The sequence below is a fragment of the Mauremys mutica genome, chromosome 12 (assembly GCF_020497125.1).
Source record: "Mauremys mutica isolate MM-2020 ecotype Southern chromosome 12, ASM2049712v1, whole genome shotgun sequence".
Taxonomy (NCBI): Eukaryota; Metazoa; Chordata; order Testudines; family Geoemydidae; genus Mauremys; species Mauremys mutica.
In genome coordinates, this window is record NC_059083.1 from 53,055,185 (window position 1) to 53,080,770 (window position 25,586).

The 25,586-nt window shown below is 46.9% G+C and overlaps 2 protein-coding genes across 2 annotated transcripts; both read right to left on the reverse strand.

The window, feature by feature from the left end:
* Positions 1-3,299: 3,299 nt before the first annotated feature.
* On the reverse strand, positions 3,300-4,271 carry LOC123346962 (olfactory receptor 6N1-like). Its single transcript, XM_044984397.1, has one exon. It carries the CDS (start codon positions 4,269-4,271, stop codon positions 3,300-3,302), a length of 972 nt encoding a protein of 323 aa, XP_044840332.1.
* Positions 4,272-13,761: 9,490 nt separating this feature from the next.
* Positions 13,762-14,742, reverse strand: LOC123346963 (olfactory receptor 6N1-like). Its single transcript, XM_044984399.1, has one exon. It carries the CDS (start codon positions 14,740-14,742, stop codon positions 13,762-13,764), a length of 981 nt encoding a protein of 326 aa, XP_044840334.1.
* Positions 14,743-25,586: the final 10,844 nt, after the last annotated feature.

Sequence of the window (25,586 nt, forward strand, 5' to 3'; positions counted from 1 at the left end):
GGGAGAGAGGGGCTCCCCCCTCCAGCCTTGGGGTGGTTCTCCCAGGTGGGCAGGCGGAGCCCCTGGGGGCTGCAGGAGGCACTGGCTAAGCCACTCCTTTAAAGGCGGCTTGGCCGGGCCAGGCTCAGAGCGGCGCAGGAGGCAGAGGCCAGTGCAGGCAGCGGGGAGTGGCACGTCCCAGGGATCCCGGCGGCACACTGAGCGGCGGGGATCACTAGTTCCTGCCCCCCATGCTGGGGTACATGCCCTGGCTGGCCTGGGACTGGTGGAGCACGGGGAGCCGGCCAGGGGTTCCGGAGCTGCGGACCTGGCTGCCAAAGGGAAAAAAAAATAAAGAACCACGGCAGGGCGGACGGAATGTGCTGCCCCAAGATTGGCCGGAATGCTGCCCCTTACAATGTGCCGCCCCAGGCACGTGCTTTCTCGTCTGGTGCCTGGAGCCTGCCCTGCTCATGATTTTGTACATTGAACAAGAATTGGCTTAGTCAGTTAATTACAATGATATGATTGAGGAATTTAAGTCCATAACACCTGGTGAGCGACGTCTCATTCTCTAGGACAGGAAAATGAAGACACCTTAATCTGTTTTGATCAATTTGGTTTAGCTCATTATCTGGTTAAAATCATGAAAATTGACTGTATCTTTGTATTCACCTGGTTATCACTACAGAAAAAAATTGGTATTTTGTGTCTCATTTTTTAGGTTTATATTTTTTAAGTGAAGGTTTGTTGTTAATTTTTAAAAAAAATTAAGTTTAGTTAAGCTTTAGTTTCTTTAGTTTGTTTGAGGAATAAAAATAATGTCCTTTATGATTGAATATTCAATAAATATTCGCCTTTAAAAAAAATTACCTGGCTGCACACCCTAATGAAATGTGCTGCACATGCCTATAGTCAGGAGGCTATACAAATTGAGAGAGAGAGAAAGATGTCACCACTCTCTGAAGCTTGAATCTCAGGGTTCCCAGGTGGTGTTGGTCGTGGGGGGTCTGGAGTGCTGGAGACAGGTAGAGAGACCACAGCACAATCAGTCAGAAACAATGAAACTGATGCAGAGTTTAGATCCAGGCATCAGAACATTTACTTGGGTGGTGGTAAGGGGGTTTTGTAGGGAAATAACAATGAACACTAGATTTGTTTATGGGTAAACTGATGATGCAAGGGACTATAACAAAGTTGTTTGGTCCAGGCTACACAATAAGAACTGATCATTCCTGGCTATGGGCGGTGTTCCTTCACGGGGGCTCCTAATGCAATTAGGTCGTTTCAATATTTTGGATATCAATAGAGGATTTATTACTAGAATTGGTCTGATAATTTCTGGGTGTGTGCAGGCATGGGTTAATTTCCGTCTGGAGCAGAGATTTCCCATCATGCAATGATTCCCTGCTTTCCCGATCGCAGAGTTCAGTGTGGTTCTTACCTCGGAATCTCTGTTCTCCATTCTGTATGCTAATGGAGATGCCTCCCTTTCCCATCTTTGACGCAAATGAGGCTGGGGAGTTTCCTTAATCACATCACCCTTGTCTGGAGGGGCTTAGATGTGTCTCCCACTGCCTTTTCATTGCTTTTTGTAAGTCTTCTGATCAGTTTTGGTTCAAGCAGAGGCTGGGGGAGGAGGACTTCCTGAGTCAGACTGCAGAGCTCCTTGACACTGTGGGATGAGGTCGTGGGGCAGAGTGGAAGGGGAGACATGCCAGACATGGGTGGAGGGAGACACTGGACCTCCAATCCCCCAACAGTAGTGGTGGTGGTGGGGGCAGAGCCAGCTCAACAGCTGCACAATACCTCCACATTGTCACAATATTTATAGTAAAAGTTAGGGACAGGTCACGGGCTTCCATGAATTTTTCTTTTTTGCTTGTGACCTGTCCCTGACTTTTACTATAAATACCTGTGACAAAATTAATGATCTGGATAATTGAGTGATTTCACCCTCAGCAAGTTTGCAGATGACTCTAAGCTAGGAGGAGAGGTAGATATGCTGGAGGGTAGGGCTAGGGTCTAGAGTGACCAAGACAAATTAGACAATTGGGCCAAAAGAAATCTGATGAGGTCCAACAAGGACAAATGCAAAGTCCTGCACTTAGGACGAAAGGATCCCATGCACCGCTACAGGCTGGCGACCAACTGGTTAAGTGGCAGTTCTGCAGAAAAGGACCTGGGGATTACGGTGGATGAGAAGCTGGATATGAGTCAGCAGTGTGCCCTTGTTGCCAAGAAGACTGATGGCATATTGGGCTGCATTAGTAGGAGCATAGCCAGCAGATCGAGGAAAGTGATTATTCCCCTCTATTTAGCACTGGTGAGGCCACATCTGGAGTATTACATCCAGTTTGGGGCCCCTCACCACAGAAAGGATGTGAACGAATTGGAGAGAGTTAGTTCAGAAGAGGGCAATGAAAATAATTAGGGTACAGGGGAACATGACCTCTGAGGAGAGGCTGCGGCAAGTGGGCTTATTTAGTCTGCAGAAGAGAAGAGTGAGGTGGGATTTGATAGCAGCCTTCAACTACCTGAAGGGGGGTTCCAAAGAGAATGGAGCTTGGCTTTTCTCAGTGGTGGCAGATGACAGAACACGGAGCAGTGGTTGGATATTAGGAAACACTATTTCACGAGGACGGTGGTGAAGCACTGGGATGGGTTACCTAGGATGGTGGTGGAATCTCCACCCTTAGAGGTTTTTAAGGCCCGGCTTGACAAAGCCCTGGCTGGGATGATTAAGTTGGTGTTGGTCCTGCTTTGAGCAGGGGTTGGACTAGATGACCTCCTGTTGTCTCTTCTAGCCCTAAACTTCTATGATTCTTTGAAACCTTAGCCTTACTCAGAAATATTGCTATGGAAACTTAAGAAAGTCTGAATTTGAATACAAGACTTTATTATCTTACATAGAGAAACAATGAACAAGGGATATACCCAGGGATTTATTTTCATTGTTAGTGGATTTTCTGCCTTACACAATCTCAGCTCTGTGTGGTTTCAGACACTGTACACTCCTCACAGAGGGTGAACATTTAGCCAACACCCTGGAGAAAAATACCCTCATACAGTGTGTATCAGTGCTGAACATGAGAGAGTGACAGAGCTGTCAGCTCCTCACTTTCCTGGAAGATGTGTTACATGGACACAGCGGAGGACCATAAAGACTGTCTCAGTAACTCCATGCAGATCATATGTTTTTCTTTTTCTTTTCTTATTCCTTTTGTTTTTCACATTAGTGCTGAGATTTTCAATGGGAGATTTCAAGTTAATTTTAATGGGGGCTGATTGCCGGGCAGCTTTGAAAACCTCAGGCTAAGTTATTCTCTAGGAGTCTCTGCACATTTGGTGAAAGGCACAAATTTACTGACTGCTTTGCACAAGGCTCCCTTGACTTCTCTGTTTCTCAGGCTGTAGATGAGGGGGTTTATCAGGGGAGTCAGGACCGTGTAGCAAAGAGAGACCACTTTGTTCAGGTCTCTCGGTGTATCATGTTTCGGTAGCAGGTACACAATCATTATGGATCCATAGAAAATTGTCACCACAATGAGGTGAGAAGAGCAGGTGGAAAAGGCCTTTTGTTTCCCGGTGGTGGAAGGGATTCTCAGGATGCTGGCGATGATGTACACATAGGATATCAGGGTTAGCAGGAATGGAGGCAGGGTGAATATGGAGGCTATTATGAAAGCCGGCAATATGACCAGGTGGGTGTCACTGCAGGAGAGTTTCATCAGTGGGATGGAATCAAAATAGAAATGGTCAATTTCATTTGGGCCACAGAATATTAACTGTGATAGGAATAAGACAAAGATGGCAGTAACCAAACAGCCATTTAACCATAACCCAGCAGCCAGCTGGAAGCAAAACCTGCTATTCATAAGAGTTGAATAGTGCAAGGGTTTACATATCGCTAAATACCGATCATAAGACATCACTGCTAGAAGATAGCATTCTGTACATCCCAGAGAACCACAGAAATACAGTTGTGTGAAGCAGCCATTGACTGAGATGGCTTTGTCCCCAGTCAGGAGACTGGCCAGCATCCTGGGCAGGGTGGTTGAGATGTAGCAGGTCTCCAGGCAGGACAAGTTGCCCAGGAAGAAGTACATGGGGGTGTGCAGGTGCTGGTCAGCCACAACGAGCACCACGATGAGGGTGTTCCCAGCCACAGTTGCCATGTAGATCACTTGGAACATCAGGAAGAGAAGAATTTTCAGGTCAGGGAGATCCCCGAATCCCAGAATGATGAATTCTGTGATGGCCGTTTGGTTTCCCCAGTCTCTCTCTGCCATGGTTTGAGTCCAGGAACAATAACACACTCTGTGCAATTGAATTGGAAGAACATAGAGTTAAAAGTTAGTCAAGTTTCATTAATTAATTCCATTACTATTCGGAAACTGTCCTTCCTGTCCTGATTATAGGCTGCAATTTTAAACCTAAATGTAGAGTTCAGATAAAAGTGCCAGATGTCTCAATTTGAGAACAGAACATTTGTAGTCATGTAGACCAGCCTCTGCCATGATCAGAGCAATCACTACTGGAACAGCCCATATCTCTGGTAGCCAAGTACTGATATAACAGATCAGACTATTTCTTCATCCACCATTATATGCCTTTAGTGACATCATAGAGCTTAACAATTATGCTTAAATGCTGTATTTCATTTTTGGCAATGACCAGAATCATGCCATGTGTTAGGAGTCAAAATCAAACAACTAAAATCTTGGACTGAGTTTTTTCAATGCAGTGTAGAGTTCTTAGGCACTGACCTTCTGTTAGATTTATTTCCATTACTTCTAACAATATATCCTGATATATTCAGCATTTCAGTTCCCTGTAGGAAAAAGAACAATTTTCTCCCCCCTCACAAGAGATCAGTTTATGCCATAAAATATGAAGTGGTGTAAATTCTCCCTTAGTTCCTCTGGTGGTGATGCTGATGTGGTGAGGGACTGGCAATGCCTTCTCTGTTTCCTGGCATTGACTATGCAGCAGTAATAAAATACAGCTCTTTGGAGGGTGGGTCTTAGGAAGGAGCAGAACCAGGCTGATGTGCAACCCTAACTGGGGAGTGACCCTCCCCACTCCATAATGATTGTGGGATGATAATACAGGAAGAAGAAAGGTGCTGGGGCAGAGGAGGGGAAGGGGGAAAAGAAACTGTCCCTGACCTCGGAATCTAGAAACAATCTGGCATGTGTGATCTGGGGTAATAAGACTCTATCACCACTCACCCCCCCATTGGGGCACACATGAGCCAGATCTTCTGCTGGTGTAAATCAAGGTAGCTCTATTTTTGTCAGTGGAGCAGATCCCCAACTGAAGACCTGTAACAAGACATGGATCTCAAGCTCCAACTCTGTGAAAAGGTGCTATGAACACTGACAGGCACTGTGGTGGGAAGGTGAGGCTAAAACTGTTTGAATTCACCTATAGAATAGCTCTGTATAGCTCAAAAACTTCACCAATAGGAGTTGGTCAAATAAAAGATATTACCTCACCCGCCTCATCCCTCTAATATTCACAAAGCACATTCATGCCACTGTTTAGAAGGTGGTATAGAAATGCAGTCAGGAAGATGGTGCTCACCTGAAACTATAGGACAGCCCATGCTTGAAGTGATGAGCTCTTGTTTCTCAGGGGTTGGGAACCAGGACTCACAATCCTCTGCAGAAGTTCTTGTCTCTCCTCTTTCTGCAGGAACTGGATTTTCTCAGTGAAGAGACCTGCAGTTACCTGAAGGGATAAACTGGTGCATTTGATCTTTGTTTGGAAATGGGGCTTCCCCTTTGATTTACTGTTGTGTATTTGGTTGTCATGGGTTTTGTTACTATGGCAACTGAGTTAGACTATTAAGGGATAGCTCAGCCGGTTTCAACCGGCTGAGTGAGCTCTCTGTTCCTGTAAATAAAATGGAGGTTTTGGTTAGCTGTCTGCTCTCTGGCCTCAAGTGATTGTTTCCTACACCGGCTGCCCCAAGGACTTAACACTGGCGACGAGGATGGGATCCTGGTGCTGCTCCAGTAACAGAAGGAAGTAGAAGTCAAGGTAAAGACCAAACAAAGAAAAAAAGCTGCTTGTTTGCACTGACTGTGAAAGTGAAACTAAAAATCATGGCTACTCTGACCAGGCCCCTGGAGCCTTTTGATGAGAATACAGAGCAGTGGCATGTGTATACTGAGCGTTTTGAGCTTTTTGGTATTGCAAATGACATTACAGAAGCGAAGAAGGTGCCAATATTCTTAACTGTTGTAGGGGCTAAAACCTACTCTCTGCTACACAGCTTACTGCACCCTGTTAAGCCTGAGACTAAATCTTACAGTGACATTGTGGAAATCCTGGGGTCTCATTTCTCCCCAAAACCACTGGTAATTCCTGAAAGATATAGGTTCCACAAAAGAGACCAAAAGGAAGATGAAACAGTTGTACAATTTGTAGCCATTTTAAAAAAGCTAGCAGAACACTGTGAATTTAAAGAGATGTTAAATGATGCCCTGCGTGACAGGTTAGTGTGTGGCCTCTGCAGTGAAGCTATACGGAAGCGCCTACTGACAGAGGCTCAGCTTACATTACAGAAGGCTGTTGATATTGCTGTCTCCATGGAACTGGCTACAAGGGAGGCACAATACATCGGTGCATCCCCTAGGGTGCAAAAAGTGTCACAAGAACTGACCCACAAAACGGTGCAGAGTCAAGAATGTTACCGCTGTGGTAAGCTGGGTCACCAGGCATCAGAATGCTGGTGTAAGGACCTGGTGTGTCGACACTGTGGCAAAAAGGGACACATTGAGTATGCCTGTAAACAAAAGAAAAAGAGGCCTGTGGTCTGGCCGACAAAAAGAGGAACCTTGCATACCCTAGGGCAGACCCAGGATGATCAAGGTGACACCTCCTCACAAGAGGAAGTGCCACTGCATGTTTTGTCTTTGGCAGCGGGCTCACATGAATACTGGGTAACCCCCTTATTGGAGGGCAAACCTATACGCATGGAACTAGACACCGGTGCAGCTCTCTCGCTGGTTCCTGAGACTGTGTATAAGGAAAAGCTACAGCATCTTCCGCTTAAGGCAACAAAAACTGTTCTGAAGACGTATACAGGTGAAGCTGTGCCCATGTTGGGCACTATTGATGTTAAGGTGGAGCTCAATGGAAAGGCAGCTAAATTGCCACTGTTTGTGGTGAGAGGTAACTACCCAGCCTTAATGGGTAGGTCTTGGCTTGGGAAGATTCAGCTGAACTGCGCAGAAGTGCACCGGATGACTAAAGAAGAAACCAGTCTAACCCCTATACTAAGGAAACATGCTGCTGTTTTTGGAGATGATTTGGGAAGTATGAAGGGAATCACTGTGACATTGAACATTAAACCTGGCAGTCCACCAAAATATCTGAAAGCCCGAACTGTGCCATATGCCATCAGGCCAAAAGTTGAAGCAGACCTGGAGCGCCTGGTCACCAATGGAGTCCTAAAACCAGTTACCCATAGCTCATGGGCCACTCCTATCGTTCCAATAGTGAAGAAAGATGGCTCTCTCCGGATTTGCGGGGATTTTAAAGTCACTGCCAACCCAGTGTTGTGTGCAGAGCAATACCCGCTTCCCCGCATCGATGACCTCTTCGCAGGCCTGGCTGGGGGACAAAAGTTCAGTAAGATTGATCTGAGTCAAGCATATTTACAGATGCACGTCGATGAAAGGTCCCAAGAGCTGTTGACTATTGTGACTCATAAGGGGCTTTATCGATACTGTCGCCTACCTTTCGGAATCACATCGGCTCCCGCCCTGTTCCAGAGGGCTATGGACCAGATCTTGTGTGGCTTGTCAGGAGTTCAGTGCTATCTGGATGATATCCTGGTCACTGGAAGAAATGAAGAGGATCACTTAAGGAATTTAGAGGCTACCCTACAAAGACTGGAAGAGTATGGCCTACGAGTTCGCAAAGACAAGTGTGAATTCTTCAAGCCCTCTGTTGAATATTTGGGACACATCATCGATTCTGCAGGTCTTCATAAGGCCCCTGCAAAAGTTAAAGCTATTGTGGAGGCTCCCCCACCTCGAAATGTAAGCCAGCTGCGCTCATTTCTAGGACTACTGAACTATTATGGAAAGTTCATCTCACAGTTAACCACACTGCTAAAACCACTTCATGAGCTCCTTGGGCAGAACAAGGCCTGGAAGTGGACTGAAGCCTGTGATGTTGCATTCAACAAAGCTAAGGATGCATTGTTAAATTCTGAAGTTCTAACGCACTTTGATCCATCCTTACCCCTGCAATTGGCCTGCGATGCTTCCCCTTATGGAGTGGGAGCGGTCGTGTCACACATTATGCCTTCGGGAGAAGAAAGACCTATTGCTTTTGCTTCACGCACTCTAAGCAAAGCAGAAACTAACTACGCCCAAATCGAATGTGAGGCATTAGGAATTGTTTTTGGAATTAGGAAGTTTCATCAGTACCTGTTTGGGCGAAAGTTTACTCTTCTTACAGACCATCGACCTCTGACATCAATTTTTGGACCCTACACAGGCATTCCCCCATTAGCTGCTAGTCGTATGCAATGTTGGGCATTGATACTTTCTGCACACACATATGAAATCAAATATCGGAAATCCACTCTGCACGGCAATGCAGATGGCCTCTCAAGGTTGCCTTTACCGGTCAAACATCAAGATAGTGCCCAAAAGGAAATCTTCTACTTTGAACAGGTAGAGAATACACCCATCACTGCTACTCAGATAAAGAAGGCAACCCGCGTTGACCCAGTATTATCCCAAGTTATGGACCTGGTGATGCATGGAAAATCTCGACAAACCTCTCCGGTCTCACCCGACCTTGTTCCCTACATGTCCAGGCGGACAGAGTTATCGGTCCAATCTGGTTGTTTGTTGTGGGGGAGGCGTGTCATTATTCCACCACCCCTGAGATCACTGATGTTAGAACAGCTACATTCCGGTCACTGTGGAATAGTGCGCATGAAGGAAATTGCACGAAGCTATTTTTGGTGGCCTAGATTGGACAGTGCTATTGAAGAGAAGGCAAAAGCTTGTATGTCATGTCAGAGTGTAAGAAATGCACCCCAGTGGGTACCCCTACACCCATGGGACTGGCCTGAAAACCCGTGGCAACGTATTCACGTTGACTTTGCTGGCCCCCTTGAAGGAAGCATGTTCTTGGTGGCAGTAGATGCCCATTCTAAATGGCCAGAAGTCTCTATAATGCAGTCCACTACTGCAGAGAGTACTATCCAAAAACTACGAGGACTCTTTAGTCGTTTTGGTCTGCCAGAACAACTTGTGAGCGACAACGGACCGCAGTTCGTCTCTCAGGAGTTTCAAAATTTTATGAAGGCAAATGGCATACACCACATCACGTCAGCACCATATCATCCGTCCACCAACGGATTAGCTGAAAGATTTGTGCAGACAATGAAAAACGCTTTGAAATCAGCAAAGGGACAACACTCCATTCAAAAGCGTCTGGATACCTTCTTACTTTCCTATAGAAACACACCTCATGCTACGACCCAGGCTACCCCAGCCTTTCTAATGATGGGACGACAGCTGCGCACTTGCTTTGATCTGCTGAAACCTTCTGAACCCAGACAAACTGTGCAACATCAGCAGCAATATCAATTCATCAGACGGGCACCCAGAGCAAAAGACCGAACCTTTAGCCCAGGACAGCCAGTTTTGGCTCGGAATTATACTTCCAGAGCTAAATGGGTCCCGGCCACAGTCATCACTCAAACAGGACCTGTTTCCTATACAGTCCGGACTGCAGAGAATCTTACCTGGTGGCGACATGTAAATCAGCTGTTGCCAGGTCATGCCAGTCTTCAGGACCCATCTGCAGTTGAGGGGTCTGACTTCACCCCTCCTGGTGAGACACCGAATCAGGAGTCACCTGTTCCTGACTGTTCTCCTCCATTACTGCCGGCAGCTGAGATACCCCTTTGCCCAGCACGAGCTGATACCACCTCCTCACCTATTCGTGCTGCGGACCCTGAGCCCCTAGTACTTTCGGGTGCAACAACACCAGAAGTTTGCCGTAATCCACCTAGAGACAGCAGGCCTCCTCATCGGCTGGATCTTTAGTTAGGGCGAACCCACGGTTATGGGGCAAAATAATCCCCAGGGTTTAGCCGAGAATGGAGGCAGTCTACCCTCCTTCTCTAGTTTAGTGTGTGTTTTGTTTAGGGGATGTTCTTATTAGGGGGGGAGGAGTATGTTGTGTATTTGGTTGTCATGGGTTTTGTTACTATGGCAACTGAGTTAGACTATTAAGGGATAGCTCAGCCGGTTTCAACCGGCTGAGTGAGCTCTCTGTTCCTGTAAATAAAATGGAGGTTTTGGTTAGCTGTCTGCTCTCTGGCCTCAAGTGATTGTTTCCTACACCGGCTACCCCAAGGACTTAACATTTACCAAGTATAAATGCTCCCTCATATTTGTATTCTGTCTTCATGCTTTTTAATATGGTCCCACTCTAACCTTTCTCCCACTTGGGTCATTTTGTGTCTCCAAAGCTTTGTAGCTAACAATGCACTGTGTGACTTGCAATTATACAAGTCCCATTGTGCATCATTTTTTAGTCTAACAATCCTTTGTGGAAAATATTTTATATCATGAACAAACACCAGCTTACGTTTTTGGAACATGCCTGTCCAAGTTGATGGGCTGTTATAATGTACAGTAGAACCTCAGAGTTACGAACTGACCAGTCAACCACACACCTCATTTAGAACCAGAGCTACACAATCAAGCAGCAGTAAAGACCAATAATAATAATTAAAAGCCAATACAGTACAGTACTGTGTTAAACATAAACTACTAAAAAAACTAAAGGGAATGATTAAAAAAAAAGATGTGACAAGGTAAGGAAACTTTCTGTGCTTGTTTCATTTAAATTAAGATGATTAAAAGCAGCCTTTTTCTTCTGCATAGTAAAGTTTCAAAGCTGTATTAAGTCAATGTTCAGTTGTAAACTTCTGAAAGAACCACCATACCATTTGTTCAGTTACAAACATTCCAGAGTTAGGAACAACCTCCATTCCCAAGGTGCTCCTAGCTCTGAGGTTCTCTTGTACTTGCACTGCCCCTTTATTAGTATTCAAGATATGCTGCCATCTAGTGGGCATTTTTGGAAATAGCTGCCCATATTTCAGCCTTACAGCTTGCTACCACCCACTTTCCCAATATGTATTGGTCACTGAAATCTGTTGGTCACTAGTCAGTATTTCTGACCTCTCCCCTCCCTCACTTCCTCTACTCTAATTCCATTTAGTGTCCATTTCCCAGCATGACAGCCTGTTACTCTGCTATCCTGTAGTGCATTCTTCTTTTTGCTTTCCCATTCTCGCCTCTTATGTCACCTGGTGCCCATTATTTAGTAGAACAGCCCATTTCTCACTATTTAACATCTGCTTTAACATTCATTACATAGTACAGAGGTCCTTTTCTCTTCAGTGCTCTTTACTCACCACTTATACACCATGATACAGCTTCACCTCCCTTTTCACTTCCCTCGGTTGGACATTTGACAACATAACATCTCCTTTCTTGCCCTTCCACTTTGGCTGCTGTCCACTGGGCAGCACCACTACACCTGTCCCATTCCTCTGCCCTCTAGTGGTCCTACACAGCATAATCTCATCTCTCCTCATTTCTTACCCACTGCTGGGTGTGCACTGTTCCAAATTACAGCCACTAGGAACCAAATCACACATCATGATTGCAACATGAGTGGCTACGAGAGCACGTACAACAGCAGCAGCTTTCAAAGAATTAGCAGGGGTTTCCCATCCCTCCCCTGCATTTGTTTCCAATGGAAAAATGTAGATTGACCCTACCATGACTGAATCCCCATTGCTCTCCAGGCTGAGATTCTCAGAGGTGTCTATGGAAGTTAAGTTTCAGAGCAGCAGCCGTGTTAGTCTGTATCTGCATCTAAGAAGTGGGTTTAGCCAGTGGTGAGCTTGAGCCAGTTCGCGCGATCCGGTTGTTAAATTTAGCAGCCATTTTAGAACCGGTTGTTCCAGGACAACCAGTTCTATAAGGGCTCCTAAATTTCACAAAAGCTCCGGCCCAAGCTCTCCTGCTCCGCCCCCTTTCTCCTACCCCTGCCCTGCTTCCCGCGAATCAGATGTTGGCGGGAAGCCTGAACAAGCAGCAGGCAGGCAGGTAAGCTGGGGAGGGGAAGTGCGGCTCTGCGGCGCGGCCTGGCTCGGCTCCTACCCCGGGCTCCGCGGCGGGGGCTCCTGCCGCCCCGGGGTCCGGGCGGCACGGCGGGGCGCGGCGGGGGCTCCTGCCGCCGGTCCGGGGTCCGGGCGGCGCGCGCGCGGCCTCCTGCCGGTCCGGGCGGCGCGGCGGGGTGCGGCGGTGGGTCCTGCCGGTCCGGGGTCGCTGCGGGGCACAGCGGTGGCTCGGCTCCTGCCCCGGCGTCCGGGCCCCAGCCCCAGCCCAGCTGGGCCCCCATCTCCAGGCAGCAAGGTAAGGGGAGCAGGGAGGGTGTGTTGGATAGAGCCTGGATGGAGTAGGGGTCCTGGGGGGCCATCGAGAATGAGAGGAGGGGTTGGGTGGGGCAGCAAGGGGCAGTCAGGGGACAGGGAAGGGGGGGATGGGTCAGGGGTCCCGGGGGGTGTGTGTCAAGGAACATGAGGGGTTGGCTGGGGCACGACCTCCCCCCGGGGGGGGAGGAGGGAACCGCTTGTTAATATTTTGGGAGCTCATCACTGGGTTTAGCCCATGAAAACCTATGCTCAAATAAATTAGTTAGTCTGTAAGGTTCCACAAGTACTCCTGTTCTTTTTAAGGAAGTTAAGAGTCCAACTCCAATTTCAAAGTGATTTGGGTGCCTAACTCCATTAGGTCCCTTGGAAAATCCTTTCCATTGTGTTGGAACCCTACTATCATCACCGTTGCCCAGGTCCCCTTCATCTGGCCAAGCCCTGACGTGCTCCCAGTGACTGAGCCAGCACTGCCGTGTTAGGCACAACAGGAGTTCTGCCCATTGGTAAGTGGTAGCTTTGCAAGGCACTTGAGAACTAGCCCTCTCGGGGCATGTGCTTGTTGCAGTGAATTTTGGGGATACTCATTGTAACAGGTCCCCTCCCTTTGAACTTCTCTGTGCAGTTGGTGGAAGAAGAGCAGCTGGTGCCCTGAAGGGCTGTAGGCAGAGTCCCTAATCAGTGACCATTTGAGAGACACAACTGCAGAATTGGTCTCAGTTCTGTGTGTGCCCTGGAAAACCCCTAGCTTGGTGTGGACAATCCCAGTGGACCTGGCAGGTGCATCTACTTCTCTGTGGTTACCGAACCGCCCGCCTCTAAGGGCCCAGTGAGCCTGGAGCAGTTGCTTTGCCGGAGCTGGTCACAGGTAAGAGCTATAATGCTGTTCCTAGTGAAGGGGCTGGGGTCTGGTTGTTTGTGTCCGGCCTGTGTGAGCACAGTGAAGGTGATCGGTTTGCAGAGGGCTATGCGGGCAATAAGCACAATTTCAGGGGTGGCAGATTTACCAGGCTTATGTCCCCACATATGCAACACCAGGAGTTACTATTTTTATTGTCCAAACATTAACTTAGATCAAAAATGGCTTTTTTATGGTTAAAATTTTGTCCCCACTCTGCCTATTGCCCAGTTAAAAACTCCATGAAGGAAACATGGTTATGGCCATCTCCCACCCTCATCCTTCCGCTCAGATGGACAACACTGAGTGCTGAGATTTTCAAAGGGAGTTTTCAACTTAATTTTAATGGGGGCTGATGGCTGAAATCACCCAGGTAGCTTTGAAAACCTCAAGTTACATTATTATGTAGGTGTATCTGCACGTTGGTGTGAAAGCCACATTTACTGACTGCTTTGCTCAAGGCTTCCTTGACCTCTCTGTTTCTCAGGCTGTAGATGAGGGGGTTTACCAGGGGAGTCAGGACCGTGTGGCAAAGAGACACCACTTTGTTCAGGTCTTTCAGTGAATCACATTTTGGTAGCAGATACACAATCATTATGGATACATAGAAAATTGTCACCACAATCAGGTGAGAGGAGCAGGTGGAAAAGGCCTTTTTTCTCCCAGTGGTGGAAGAGATTCTCAGGATGGTGGAGATGATGCACATGTAGGATGTCAGGGTTAGTAGGAATGGAGGCAGGGTGAATACACAGGCTATTATGAAATTCACCAGTATGACCTGGTGCGTGTCACTGCAGGAGAGTTCCATCAGTGGGATGGAATCACAACAGAAATGGTCAATTTCATTTGGGCCACAGAATATTAACTGTGATAGGAATAAGACAAAGATGGTAAAAGCCAAAAAACCATTTAACCATGACCCAGCACACAATTGGAGACAAAACTTGCTATTCATAAGAGTTGAATAGTGCAGGGGTTTACATATTGCTAAATACCGATCATAAGACATCGCTGCTAGGAGATAGCATTCTGTACATGCCAGAGAACCAAAGAAATACAGTTGTGTGATGCAGCCACTGAATGAGATGGTTTTGTCCCCAGTCAGGAGACTGGTCAGCAACCTGGGCAGGATGGTTGAGGTGTAGCAGGTCTCCAAGCAGGACAAGTTGCCCAGGAAGAAGTACATGGGGGTGTGAAGGTGCTGGTCAGCCACAATGAGCACCACGATGAGGGTGTTCCCAGCCACGGTTGCCATGTAGATCACTTGGAACATCAGGAAGAGAAGAATTTGCAGGTCAGGGAGATCCCCGAATCCCAGAAGAATGAATTCTTTGATGGCCGTTTGGTTTCCCCAGTCTCTGTCTGCCATGGTTTGAGTCCAGGAACAATAAAACACCCTGTGCAATTGAATTGAAAGAATATAGAGTTAAAATTAATCAAACTCACTCCCTCTCCTTGTTACGGGGTGAAATTTTAAAACTAAATGTAGATTTCAGAGCAAAGTGCCAGGAGTCTCAATCTGAGGACAAAACACTGCTCTGATGGGGAAGAGGGTATGTATGTGGATACCAATGATTACTATAACAGCCCAGTTCTCTGGCAGTCAAATACTGATAGACAGAGAAATGATCTTATCTGTCATATATCCCATCTTAAATGCTGTATTTCACTTCTGACAATGCTCAGAATCATGCCATGTCTTACGAGTCAAAATCAATAAATACATCAACTGAAATCTTGGACTGGGATTTCCAGTGTGGTCTAGCGTCTGTAGGCACTGATCTTCTGTTAGAATTAATGGAAATAAATCAAAGAATATGAGCATTGGAAGAGACCTCAGGAGGTTATCTTGCCCAACTGCCTGCTCAAAGCAGAACCAATCCTCAACCTTTTTTTTTTTTTGCCCTAGAACCTGAAATGGCCCACTCAAGAAGTGAGCTCATAACCCTGGGCTTAGCAAACCAATGCTCAGACCACTGAGCTATCACTCCCCCTATAGACTGACTAATATATCCTGGTATATTTAGCCTTTCATTACATGTAGACAAGGAACAATTTTCACCCCCTCACAAGAGATCAGTTTGTTATAATTTAAGAAGTGGTGTAAATTCTCACTTAGTTCCTGTGATGGTGATGTGGTGAGGGAATGACAATCCCTCTTCTGTTTCCCGACATTAGCTATGTAGCAGTAATAAAATACAGCTCTTTGGGGGGTGGATCTTAGGAAGAGGCAGAACCAGGCTGATGTTCAACTCTAACTTGGGAGTGACCCTTCCCACTCCATAATGAGTGTGAGATGATAATACAGGAAGAAGAAAGACACTGGGGTGGGGGGAAGATGCTGTCCCTGAACTGAGAGTCTAGAAACAATCTGGCATGTGTGATCCAGGCTAGTAAGACTCTATCACCACTCACCACCCCATTGAAAAGTCATGGAAGATGGGAGACATTCCAGAAGACTGGAAAAGGGCAAATATAGTGCCCATCTATGAAAAGGGAAATAAGGACATCCTGGGGAATTACACACCAGTTAGCTTAAATTCGGTATCTGGAAAAATATAATAGAGCAAATAATTAAGCAATATATTTGCAAACACCTAGAAGATAATGAGGTGGTAAGTAACAGTCAGTATGGATTTGTCAAGAACAAATTGAGTCAAACCAACCTGCTAGCTTTCTTTGACAGAGTAACAAGCCTTATTGATGGGGGGAACTGGTAGAAGTGGTATATCTTGACTTTAGTAAGGCTTTTGATACTGTCTCGCATGACCTTCTCATAAACAAATTAGAGAAATACAACCTAGATGGAGCTACTATAGGTGGGTGCATAACTGATTGGAAAACTTTTCCCAGAGAGTAGTTATTAGTGGTTCACAGTCATGCTGGATGGGCATAATGAGTGGGCTCCCGCAGGGATCGGTTCTGGGTCTGGTTCTGTTCAATATCTTCATCAATGATTTAGATAATGGCACAGAGAGTACGCTTATAAAGTTTACGGATGATACCGATCTGGGAGGGGTTGCGAGTGCTTTGGAGGATAGGATTAAAATTCAGAATGATCTGGACAAACTGAAGAAATGGTCTAAAGTAAATCAGATGAAATTCAATAAGGACAAATGCAAAGTACTCCACTTAGGAAGGAACAATCAGTTGCACACATACAAAATGGGAAATGACGGCTTAGGAAGGAGTACCACAGAAATGTATCTGGGGGTCAGAGTGGATCACAAGCTAAATATGAGTCAGTGTAACGCTGTTGCAAAAAAATAAAAGCAAGCCTCATTCTGGGATGTATTAGCAAGAGTGTTGTAAGCAAGACACGAGAACTAATTCTTCTGCTCTACTCTGCACTGATTAGGCCTCAACTGGAGTATTGTATCCCGTTCTAGGCACCACACTTCAGGAAGGATGTGCACAAATTGGAGAAAGTTTAGAGAAGAGCAACAAAAATAATTAAAAGTTTAGAAAACATGACCTATGAAGGAAGATTGAAAAAATTGGGTTCGTTTAGTCTGGAGAAGAGAAGACTGAAAGGGGACATAACAGTTTTCAAGTATTTAAAAGGTTGCTACAAGGAGGAGGAAGAAAAATTGTTCTCCTTAACTCTGAGGATAGGACAAGAAGCAATGGTCTTAAATTTCAGCAATGGCGGTTAAGGTTCGACATCAGGAAAAACTTCCTAACAGTCAGAGTGGTTAAGCACTAGAATAAATTGCCAAGGGAGGTTGTGGAATCTCCATCATTGGAGATTTTTAAGAGCAGATTGGACACTTCTCAGGGATTGTCTAGATTAGTGGTTCTTAACCTGTACTGCAGCCTGCACCCCTTTGGTTCTCAAAATATATTCTTGCACCCCTTATGAAAAATCACTGAAGTGGTCAGTTCTTTAAACCTAGATGTATCATAACTATAGAATGAAAGAGAATTATATATTTATTTTAATTTTGCAGTAAAATTAAGACTACAAGAAAAATTAAACACTTTTTTTTAAGTTTACAAGCTCAGTGACTCTTCTGCCCTTGCTTTTGTTCAATGATGTTTGAGAAACAAGGAACTTTATTTGCAATAGCCACACATGTCATCACTTGCATTTAGGCAGTTTCTGGCCTTTGTTTTGACATGTAAGAATGATGAAAGTCGCAAATGGCACAAGGATCTCCAGCACTGTCTTCGCCAGTTGTGGAAACAGTGCTAGTTGAGCACACAAGATATTCTCAAGCTTCATTGTCTCAATAATTTCACCACAATTAGCTTAAAAACTTGAAAATATATTTTGTTTGTATATTACAGTGATCGTTAATAAATGTATAATGTTAATAAATACCAAAGGTTTGATGAAACAAAGTAGTTGTACTTACGTGCCTGTGCTTAATTTGTGTTTTCGATGATTTGCCTTCTAAAAAGATCTGGCATCCTCAGAAAGGACATTGCACACCCCCAGGGGGTGCGTGCACCCCAGGTTAAGAACCACTGGGCTAGATAATACTTAGCCCTGCCTTGAGTGCAGGGGACTGGACTAGATGACCTCTCGAGGTCCCTTTCAGTTCTCTGATTCTATGATTGGGGCTCACACAAAGCCGGATCCTCAGCCGGTGTAAATCAAGGTAGCTTCATTTGTGTCAGTGGAGCATATCCTCAACTGAGGACCTGTCACAAGACATGGATCTCACACTCCATCTCTGTGAAATGGTGCTATGAACGCTGACTGGCATTGCAGTGGGAAGGAGAGACTAAAACTGTTAATATTCACCTAAAGAAGAGCTCTGTGTAGCTCAAAAGCGTCTCTCATTCACCACCAACAGTTGGTCTAATAAAAGATATTACCTCACCCACCTTGTCCCTCTAATATTCACAAATCAAAGTCATGCCCCTGTTTAGAAGGTGCTATAGAAATGCAGTCAGGAAGACGGTGCTCACCTGTAACTACAAGACAGCCCAAGATTGAAGTGATGAACTCTTGTTTCTCAGGGTTCAGCGGCCAGGACTCAGGATTCTCAGCTGAGGTTCTTGAAACTCCTCTTTCTGCAGAAACTGGGAGAAGGTAGAACTGGGAACTTCTGATTTTCCTGCCTCTTACTCTAAGAACAAGGGGAACTTACAAGAGAATTAAAAGGTGGTTATAGTGGGGCGGCTGCCCCATTCCTGCTCTGAAGGGGTTAAAAGCAGTCCTGGAGAGGGCTGCGCCTGGGTAAAAGGGATTAAGAACAGCTGGGGAAGCTGAGTGAGTCGCCGACCACAGCTGTGGCCAGCTCAATCAGGGCCCAGCTGGCCCTTATAAGAGGGCTGTGGGCCAGAAGCAAAACACCCACTCTCTCTAGCTTCTTGAGCTGAGAAGGGCACCTGTGGTGGAGCAGTGCTGGGGAAGGGCAGAGGTAGCTGGGGAACTCCAGCCAGGGAAAACCCCAGGCTGCAGGCCTTGCTAAAAGGGCCAAATAGGTACTGGGGCTGCAGAGGGGCAGTCCAGAGATAGGCCAAGGCAGCAGGTCCTAACCCCCTTGCCGAAGATGAGTGGTTTACAGACTGCAGTCTGCCCCAGGGGGTGAGGTCTACGCAATGACTGGCAGTAGCCACTGAGGCAAGGTGGGGATAGAGGGTGGGGGTTCCCTTGGGAGGGGAGACCCAGAGTGTGGGGGCACTTTCAGGGGGCAGCAGCCCAGATACAGGGGCACCGGTGTCCAAGAGGGACATGGGGGGCTTGCGGCAGGCGAGACACCAGCCTGCAGAGGGCGCTCTGGGCTGGAAGAGCTAATTCCCGAGACAACCTGAAGGAGGCGCCGTGCCAGTGGGTCATTGTCCCCCCTCCCCCACAGTAGCCAATTTAAAATCTATTAAGTGAAATAGTTTTTCACCCCTATTGTAATTAAATTGTGGAACTCACAGGGATGCCGGCAGATCAAGTGCTAGCTCATGCCATCGTCCCCCTGTTTCAGCAGGACACTAACAGATACAAAGGTGGAATCAGTCTGGCTCACTTGTGGGTTAATATTAATAAAATGGTACTAGACTTATAAAAGGGGTTTAATATTTGGACTCCCTTCAATGCTTGTCAGTTGCTGCCTGCATTAATCTCCCTTGTAATGTCTGTTCCATATTGTAATTTAATATTTGAGCGGTTGTAGTGAGCTTCTGTGAGTATGAATCACCACACAGGAGAGGGACGTTAATGAGTGCGAAGAGTTGCTCTTCCACAGACATGAAGCCTCTCCTGAAAAAGGAAACCCATCAGTACCAGATAGGGTGACCAGATAGCAAGTGTGAAAAATCACGACAGGAGATGTGGGGGCGGGGAGGTTAATAGACACCTGTATAAGACAAAGTCCCAAATATCGGGACTGTCCCTATAAAATCGGGACATCTGGTCACCCTAATACCGGGTGGGCTATGGGTGGATATTACAACTGGAAACTCCCTACAACTGGATTGAGAAACAATCAACAAAAGGACTAGCACAGGGGTTAGCAACCTTTCAGAAGTGGTGTGCAGAGTCTTCATTTATTCACTCTGATTTAAGGTTCTGCGTGCCAGTCATACATTTTAACGTTTTTAGAAGGTCTTTCTATAAGTCTATAATATATAACTAAACTACTGTTGTATGTAAAGTAAATAAAGTTTTTAAAATGTTTAAGAAGCCAGGACCCGGGCAGCGTGAGTGCCACTGAAAATCAGCTCGCCATAGGTTGCCTACCCCTGGACTAGAAACTTATTGTTCTGCTCTCCTCCCTATGAAGATGATTCATGCGAGTAGATTTAGTTTGCAGCTCAGAGCAGATGGCGGGAGGGGGATAAAAACTTCAAGCAAAAGGAACTAGGGATCTCTAGGCTGCTCGGATGCTCGGGGCAGTGTGTTTCTAGGCATTCAAAAGAGATGCCCGCTGCTTAGCCTGTGTTAGTCCTAAAGGTCAAATACAGCTTGCTGCTGAGAGAAGCCTGTATTACCTTTTGAAACCTGAGACTGTGACTCATTTATGGGTCTGTTTGCTTGCTTTAACTTTGTAAATAACTCTCATTTCCTTTTCCTATACAGTAGTTCACTATAGGATTGGCTCCAAGAGTCCTCTTTGGTGTGAGACCTAAAGTGCAATTGACCTGGGGGAAGTCAGGAGTAACCTGAATGATCCTTGGCGTAAGGGGTCGTGTACCACAGATACGCTCACCTGGGTGGCAGGACAGAGCGGCGCAGACAAGGGGAATTTCTGGGGGGACTCTCTCAAGGCTGTTAAAGTGCCTGAGGAGTTTGAACTTGGTGCAGTTGGTTGGTGAAATCTAAGTTTAGACCTGACAACCAATGAGGGGTCTGTGCCCTGGTTTGTAACTGTCTGTCCTGAGTCTAGCACTCACACTCTTGCATCCCCATTGGGAGCATCACAGTCACTGCCACAGGAAGCCATTGATATGAAGGACTTAACTAGATTCCAGAAGAGACTGGATGTTCCTGATAGCCATATAAATATCCAGAGTTATCATAATGGCAACAATAGAGATTGGCTTAACCCCCAAACCATGAGGATTAATAACCATTCCAAACCGAGCTATTATAGATGAACATGACATATGTGAGGGGAGATTATCCCAGAACTGCTATTGCAGTGTTCTTACATTTGCCTCTGAAACATCTAGTACTGCCTGCTCTCGGAGAACAATACTGGCCAGGATGGCCCTTGGGTCTGATCTAATCTGGCAATTCCTATATTACTACATTCTCCTAGAGCGATACAGAGAAACCCCAAATTCCAGTTAGTTCAATAATCTCCTCTTTTGAGATTTCAGCCTCTGACAGGCTGTTCCATGGAAAAAAACAGCTGAACTGGCACAGATAACTTGAAACACTTTTTGGTGAAGATCGATACAATAATCATTTGAGAGGAGGTTGTCAAACTTTATATAGGATTGCAACATTAATTTTAATAGGAGATTAGGACACCCAATTCCTAGGTGGCTTTCAAAATCTCAACCATAGCACCTAAGCGATGTCTATATCTTGTTTATTTCCTGGGTTCAGCTGACTCATGGATTCTCTTGCAACCTGCCTGACTCAGATACAGTGAAACAATTTGTTATTTACTTTTAACTAAAACCATTTATTTTTCAAATTCCCTCTCAGCCTCTTAATTTCGTTCTTACACTTTACCCACTTCACAACCCATTTTAATGTTCATTTTTATCAGCTTCACTTAGTTTTGATTTCCATTATTCTATTCCAGGTTTCACCCTCATTATCCTGAGCCAGATCCTTAGCTGAGGACCTTTCACAAGGCATATATCTCAGTTTCCCTATTGTTAAATGGTTCTATTAACACCGACTGGCATTGCTGTTGGAAGGTGAGGCTAAAACTGCTAATATTCATAGAGACAAGGTGAGTGAGGTAATATCTTTTATTGGATCAACTTCTGCTGGTGAGAGGGACAAGCTTTTGAGAGCTAGAGAACTTGTCTTTCTCTCCAACCGAAGCTGGTCCAGTAAAAGATATCACCTCACCAACCTTGTGTCTCTAATATCCTGGGGCCAACACAGCTACAATAACACGGCTAACAATATTCACAAAGCACATTCATGCCCCTGTTGGAAAGGTGGTGTAGAAACGCAATCAGGAAGAGAGTGCTCACCTGTAACCACAGGACAGCTCAAGTTTTGAGTGATGACCTCTTATTTCTCAGGGTTTAGTGGCCAGGATTCAGTTTCTTCCACTGAGGTAATTGGGTCTCATCATTCAGCAGAAACTGGATCTGCTCAGCAAGACACCTGCATTTATCTGAATGGACCAGCAGCTGCTGCGATCTGTCTTAGAACATTGATGAGCTGGTGCATGTGATCTACCTTTGGAAAATGGGCTTTCCCTTCGATTTAATAGGTGTAAATGCTCTCTCATATTTGTATTCTTTCTTCATGCTTTTCAATATGGTCTCACTTCAACCTTTCTCCCTCTTGGTTCATTTTATGCCTCCAAAGCTTTGTAGCTAACAATGCCCAGCGTGACTTGCAATTATACAACTCCCACTGTACATCATTTTTAGTGCAATGATCCTCTGTGGAAAATACTTTTGATCAGGGTGTAGATGTGCAGACTCACCCCTGTGGCGCCTCCTGCTGGTCTCTCAGGGAATTAGCTCTTTTACCAGCCAGGAGAACTCTCTGCAGGCTGGTGAGCCACCTGTCCTCTGGCCGCTATGTCCCTCCCTGGATCCCAGTGCCCCTTTAACTGGGGTGCTACCCCCTGGCAGTACCTCCACAGTTCTGGGTCTCCCCCTCCCAGGAGAACCCCCAACCCACTATCCCCACTTCACCTCAGTATCAGGCTACTGCCAATCATCATCTAGCCCCCACACTCTGGGGCAGACTGCAGTATCAGCCTACTCCTCAAGGGCAAGGTTGGGTTTGGACCAACCTTTGCCTATCCCTGGGCTGCCCCCTGCAACACCCAGTACCTGTTGGCCTTGTGCTAGGCCGCAGCCTGTGGCTTTCCAGGCTGGAGTTCCCCAGCCCTGCTCCACTCAGGTACCCTGTCTCTAGCTCCCTGCAGCCAGGCCCATCTCCCTCTACAGGCAGAGACTGACCCTTCCGGCTTCCCTGGCCTTCTTATAAGGCCCTGTTGCTCAGTTTGGTGCATGGCCCCAGCTGCAGCCACTTCCCCTAATCAGCCAGCGTTTTACCTTGCCCAGCCCCAGCCCTCTGCAGGGCTTTTCCAACCCCTTTCAGGCTGGAGCGGGTGGTCACCCCGCTACACATGGACAAACACCAGCTTACATTTTTGGGAGATGCCTGTCCAAGGTGATGGCCACTTATAATATACTTGCACTGCCCCTTTATTATTAGTCAAGAGATGCTGCCATCTAATGGGCATTTTGAAAGTATCTGCCCATATCTCACGCTTACTACATGCTGCCACCTAGTGGCCATTTTACAGTATAACTTTCCTATTATTAAAAAGAACAGGAGCACTTGTGGCACCTTAGGCCTTGTCTACACTACAAGACTATTTCGAATCAATTTAGTTCAAATTTGTGGATTCGACCTTATGAAGTCGAATTTGTGTATCCATACTAAATACACTAATTCGAATTTGTGAGTCCACATTCACGGGGCCAGCGTCGACTTTGGAAGCGGTGCACTGTGGGAAGCTATCCCACAGTTCCCGCACTCCCCGCTGCCCATTGGAATGCTGGGTAGAGCCCCCAATGCCTGCTGGGTGGAAAAATGTGTCGAGGGTGGTTTCGGGTAACTGTCATTATCGAACCGTCACTCCCGCCCTCTCTCCTTGAAAGCGCCGGCGGGAAATCTGTTCGCGCCCTTCTCTGGTCGGTTACAGCTCGGACGCCACAGCACTGTGAGCATGGAGCCCGCTGCGATCATCGCTGCACTTATGGCCGTTGTCAACTCCTCGCACCTTATCGTCCACCTCTTCCACAGTCAGCTGCTGAGAAATCGGGCGAGGAGGCTCCGGCAGCACGGTGAGGAGAGTGGCGCCAACCTCTCACAAAGCAGGGTACGCCGCGCCGTGGAGATCATGGTGGCAATGGGTCAAGTTCATGGTGTGGAACGGCGATTCTGGGCCCGGGAAACAAGCACGGACTGGTGGGACCGCATAGTGCTGCAGGTCTGGGATGAATCACAGTGGCTGCGAAACTTCAGGATGCGTAAGGACACTTTCCTTGAACTCTGTGACTTGCTGGCCCCTGCCCTGAAGCGCCAGGACACACGGATACAAGCAGCCCTGAGTGTGCAGAAGCGAGTGGCCATAGCCCTCTGGAAACTTGCAACGCCAGACAGCTACCGGTCAGTAGCGAACCACTTTGGCGTGGGCAAATCTACCGTGGGGGTTGCTGTGATTCAAGTAGCCCACGCAATCGTTGAGCAACTGCTCTCAAAGGTAGTGACTCTGGGAAACGTCCAGGTCGTCATAGTTGGCTTCGCCGCGATGGGATTCCCAAACTGCGGTGGGGCTATAGATGGGACTCACATCCCTATCCTGGCACCAGCCCACCAGGCCAGCGAGTACATTAACCGAAAGGGCTACTTTTCAATGGTGCTGCAAGCACTGGTGGACCATAGGGGACGTTTTACCAACATCTTCGTCGGGTGGGCGGGCAAGGTTCATGACGCGCGTGTGTTCAGGAACTCTGGTCTGTTTAGACGCCTCCAGGCAGGAACTTTCTTCCCGGACCACAAAATAACGTTTGGGGATGTGCAGATGCCTACAGTGATCCTCGGGGACCCAGCCTACCCGCTAATGCCCTGGCTCATGAAGCCCTATACAGGCGCCTTGGACAGTGAGAAGGAACTCTTCAACTACCGGCTGAGCAAGTGCAGAATGGTGGTGGAGTGTGCTTTCGGACGTCTCAAGGGGAGGTGGCGGAGCTTACTGACTCGCTCGGACATCAGCGAAAAGAATATCCCCGTAGTTATTGCTGCTTGCTGTGTGCTCCACAATGTCTGTGAGAGCAAGGGCGAGACCTTTTTGGCCGGATGGGAGGTTGAGGCAAATCGCCTGGCTGCTGTTTACCCTCAGCCAGACACCCGTGCCGAAAGAATATCCCAGCGGGAAGCGCTGTGTATCCGGGAGGCTTTGAAAGCAAGTTTCCTAGGAGAGCAGGGTAACCTATGACTCTCCACTTGATTTTAAGAGAAGCTGATCCTGGGCCTGTGTCTCTATGTGTTGAGTGAGATCTGCGGTTACATACCCCGTTCTCCAAGTTTCCCCCACTTCCAAAACACATTTTAAAACAAATTAAACGGAACAGTTATTGTTAATAAATCTTTCTTTTACTTTGCATTTCTGTTAAGGGTTTGAAACATGGACGCATACTGTGCTGGGTACGGTGTGCACTGATGTACAGACCGCTTGTACAATACAGGACGGACAGCCTCCTGCTCCTACATAGGTCTCTGGGGTGGGGGACGGTTTCAAGTGGTTGTGCATGTAGGGATGGGTTTGCAGGAAGGGGCGAGTGGTGCCGTCTTTGGATAGGGATTTGGATGCAGGCTCTGGGCTGTGGGTTTGGGCGTAGGAAGGGGTGAGGGGTGTGGGGGAAGGGTGAGTATCTGTCCGTGGATGAGGGCTCTTGTTGGGCCTCAGGGCAGCGGAGAGGATCGCGCCTACGATGGAAGTGCATGGTAAGGGCAGCATGCCTTAACATTAGGGGGTGGCAGGCGCTAGGACAGTGGACAAGCGTACACATCACAGAATGATCCGGGGCAGCATACACCACACAGAGTGA

Excerpts from the sequence above, each read along its gene's own strand:
- LOC123346962 (XM_044984397.1), bottom strand. The coding sequence starts at position 4,271 with ATGGCAGAGAGAGACTGGGGAAACCAAACGGCCATCACAGAATTCATC.
- LOC123346963 (XM_044984399.1), bottom strand. The coding sequence starts at position 14,742 with ATGGCAGACAGAGACTGGGGAAACCAAACGGCCATCAAAGAATTCATT.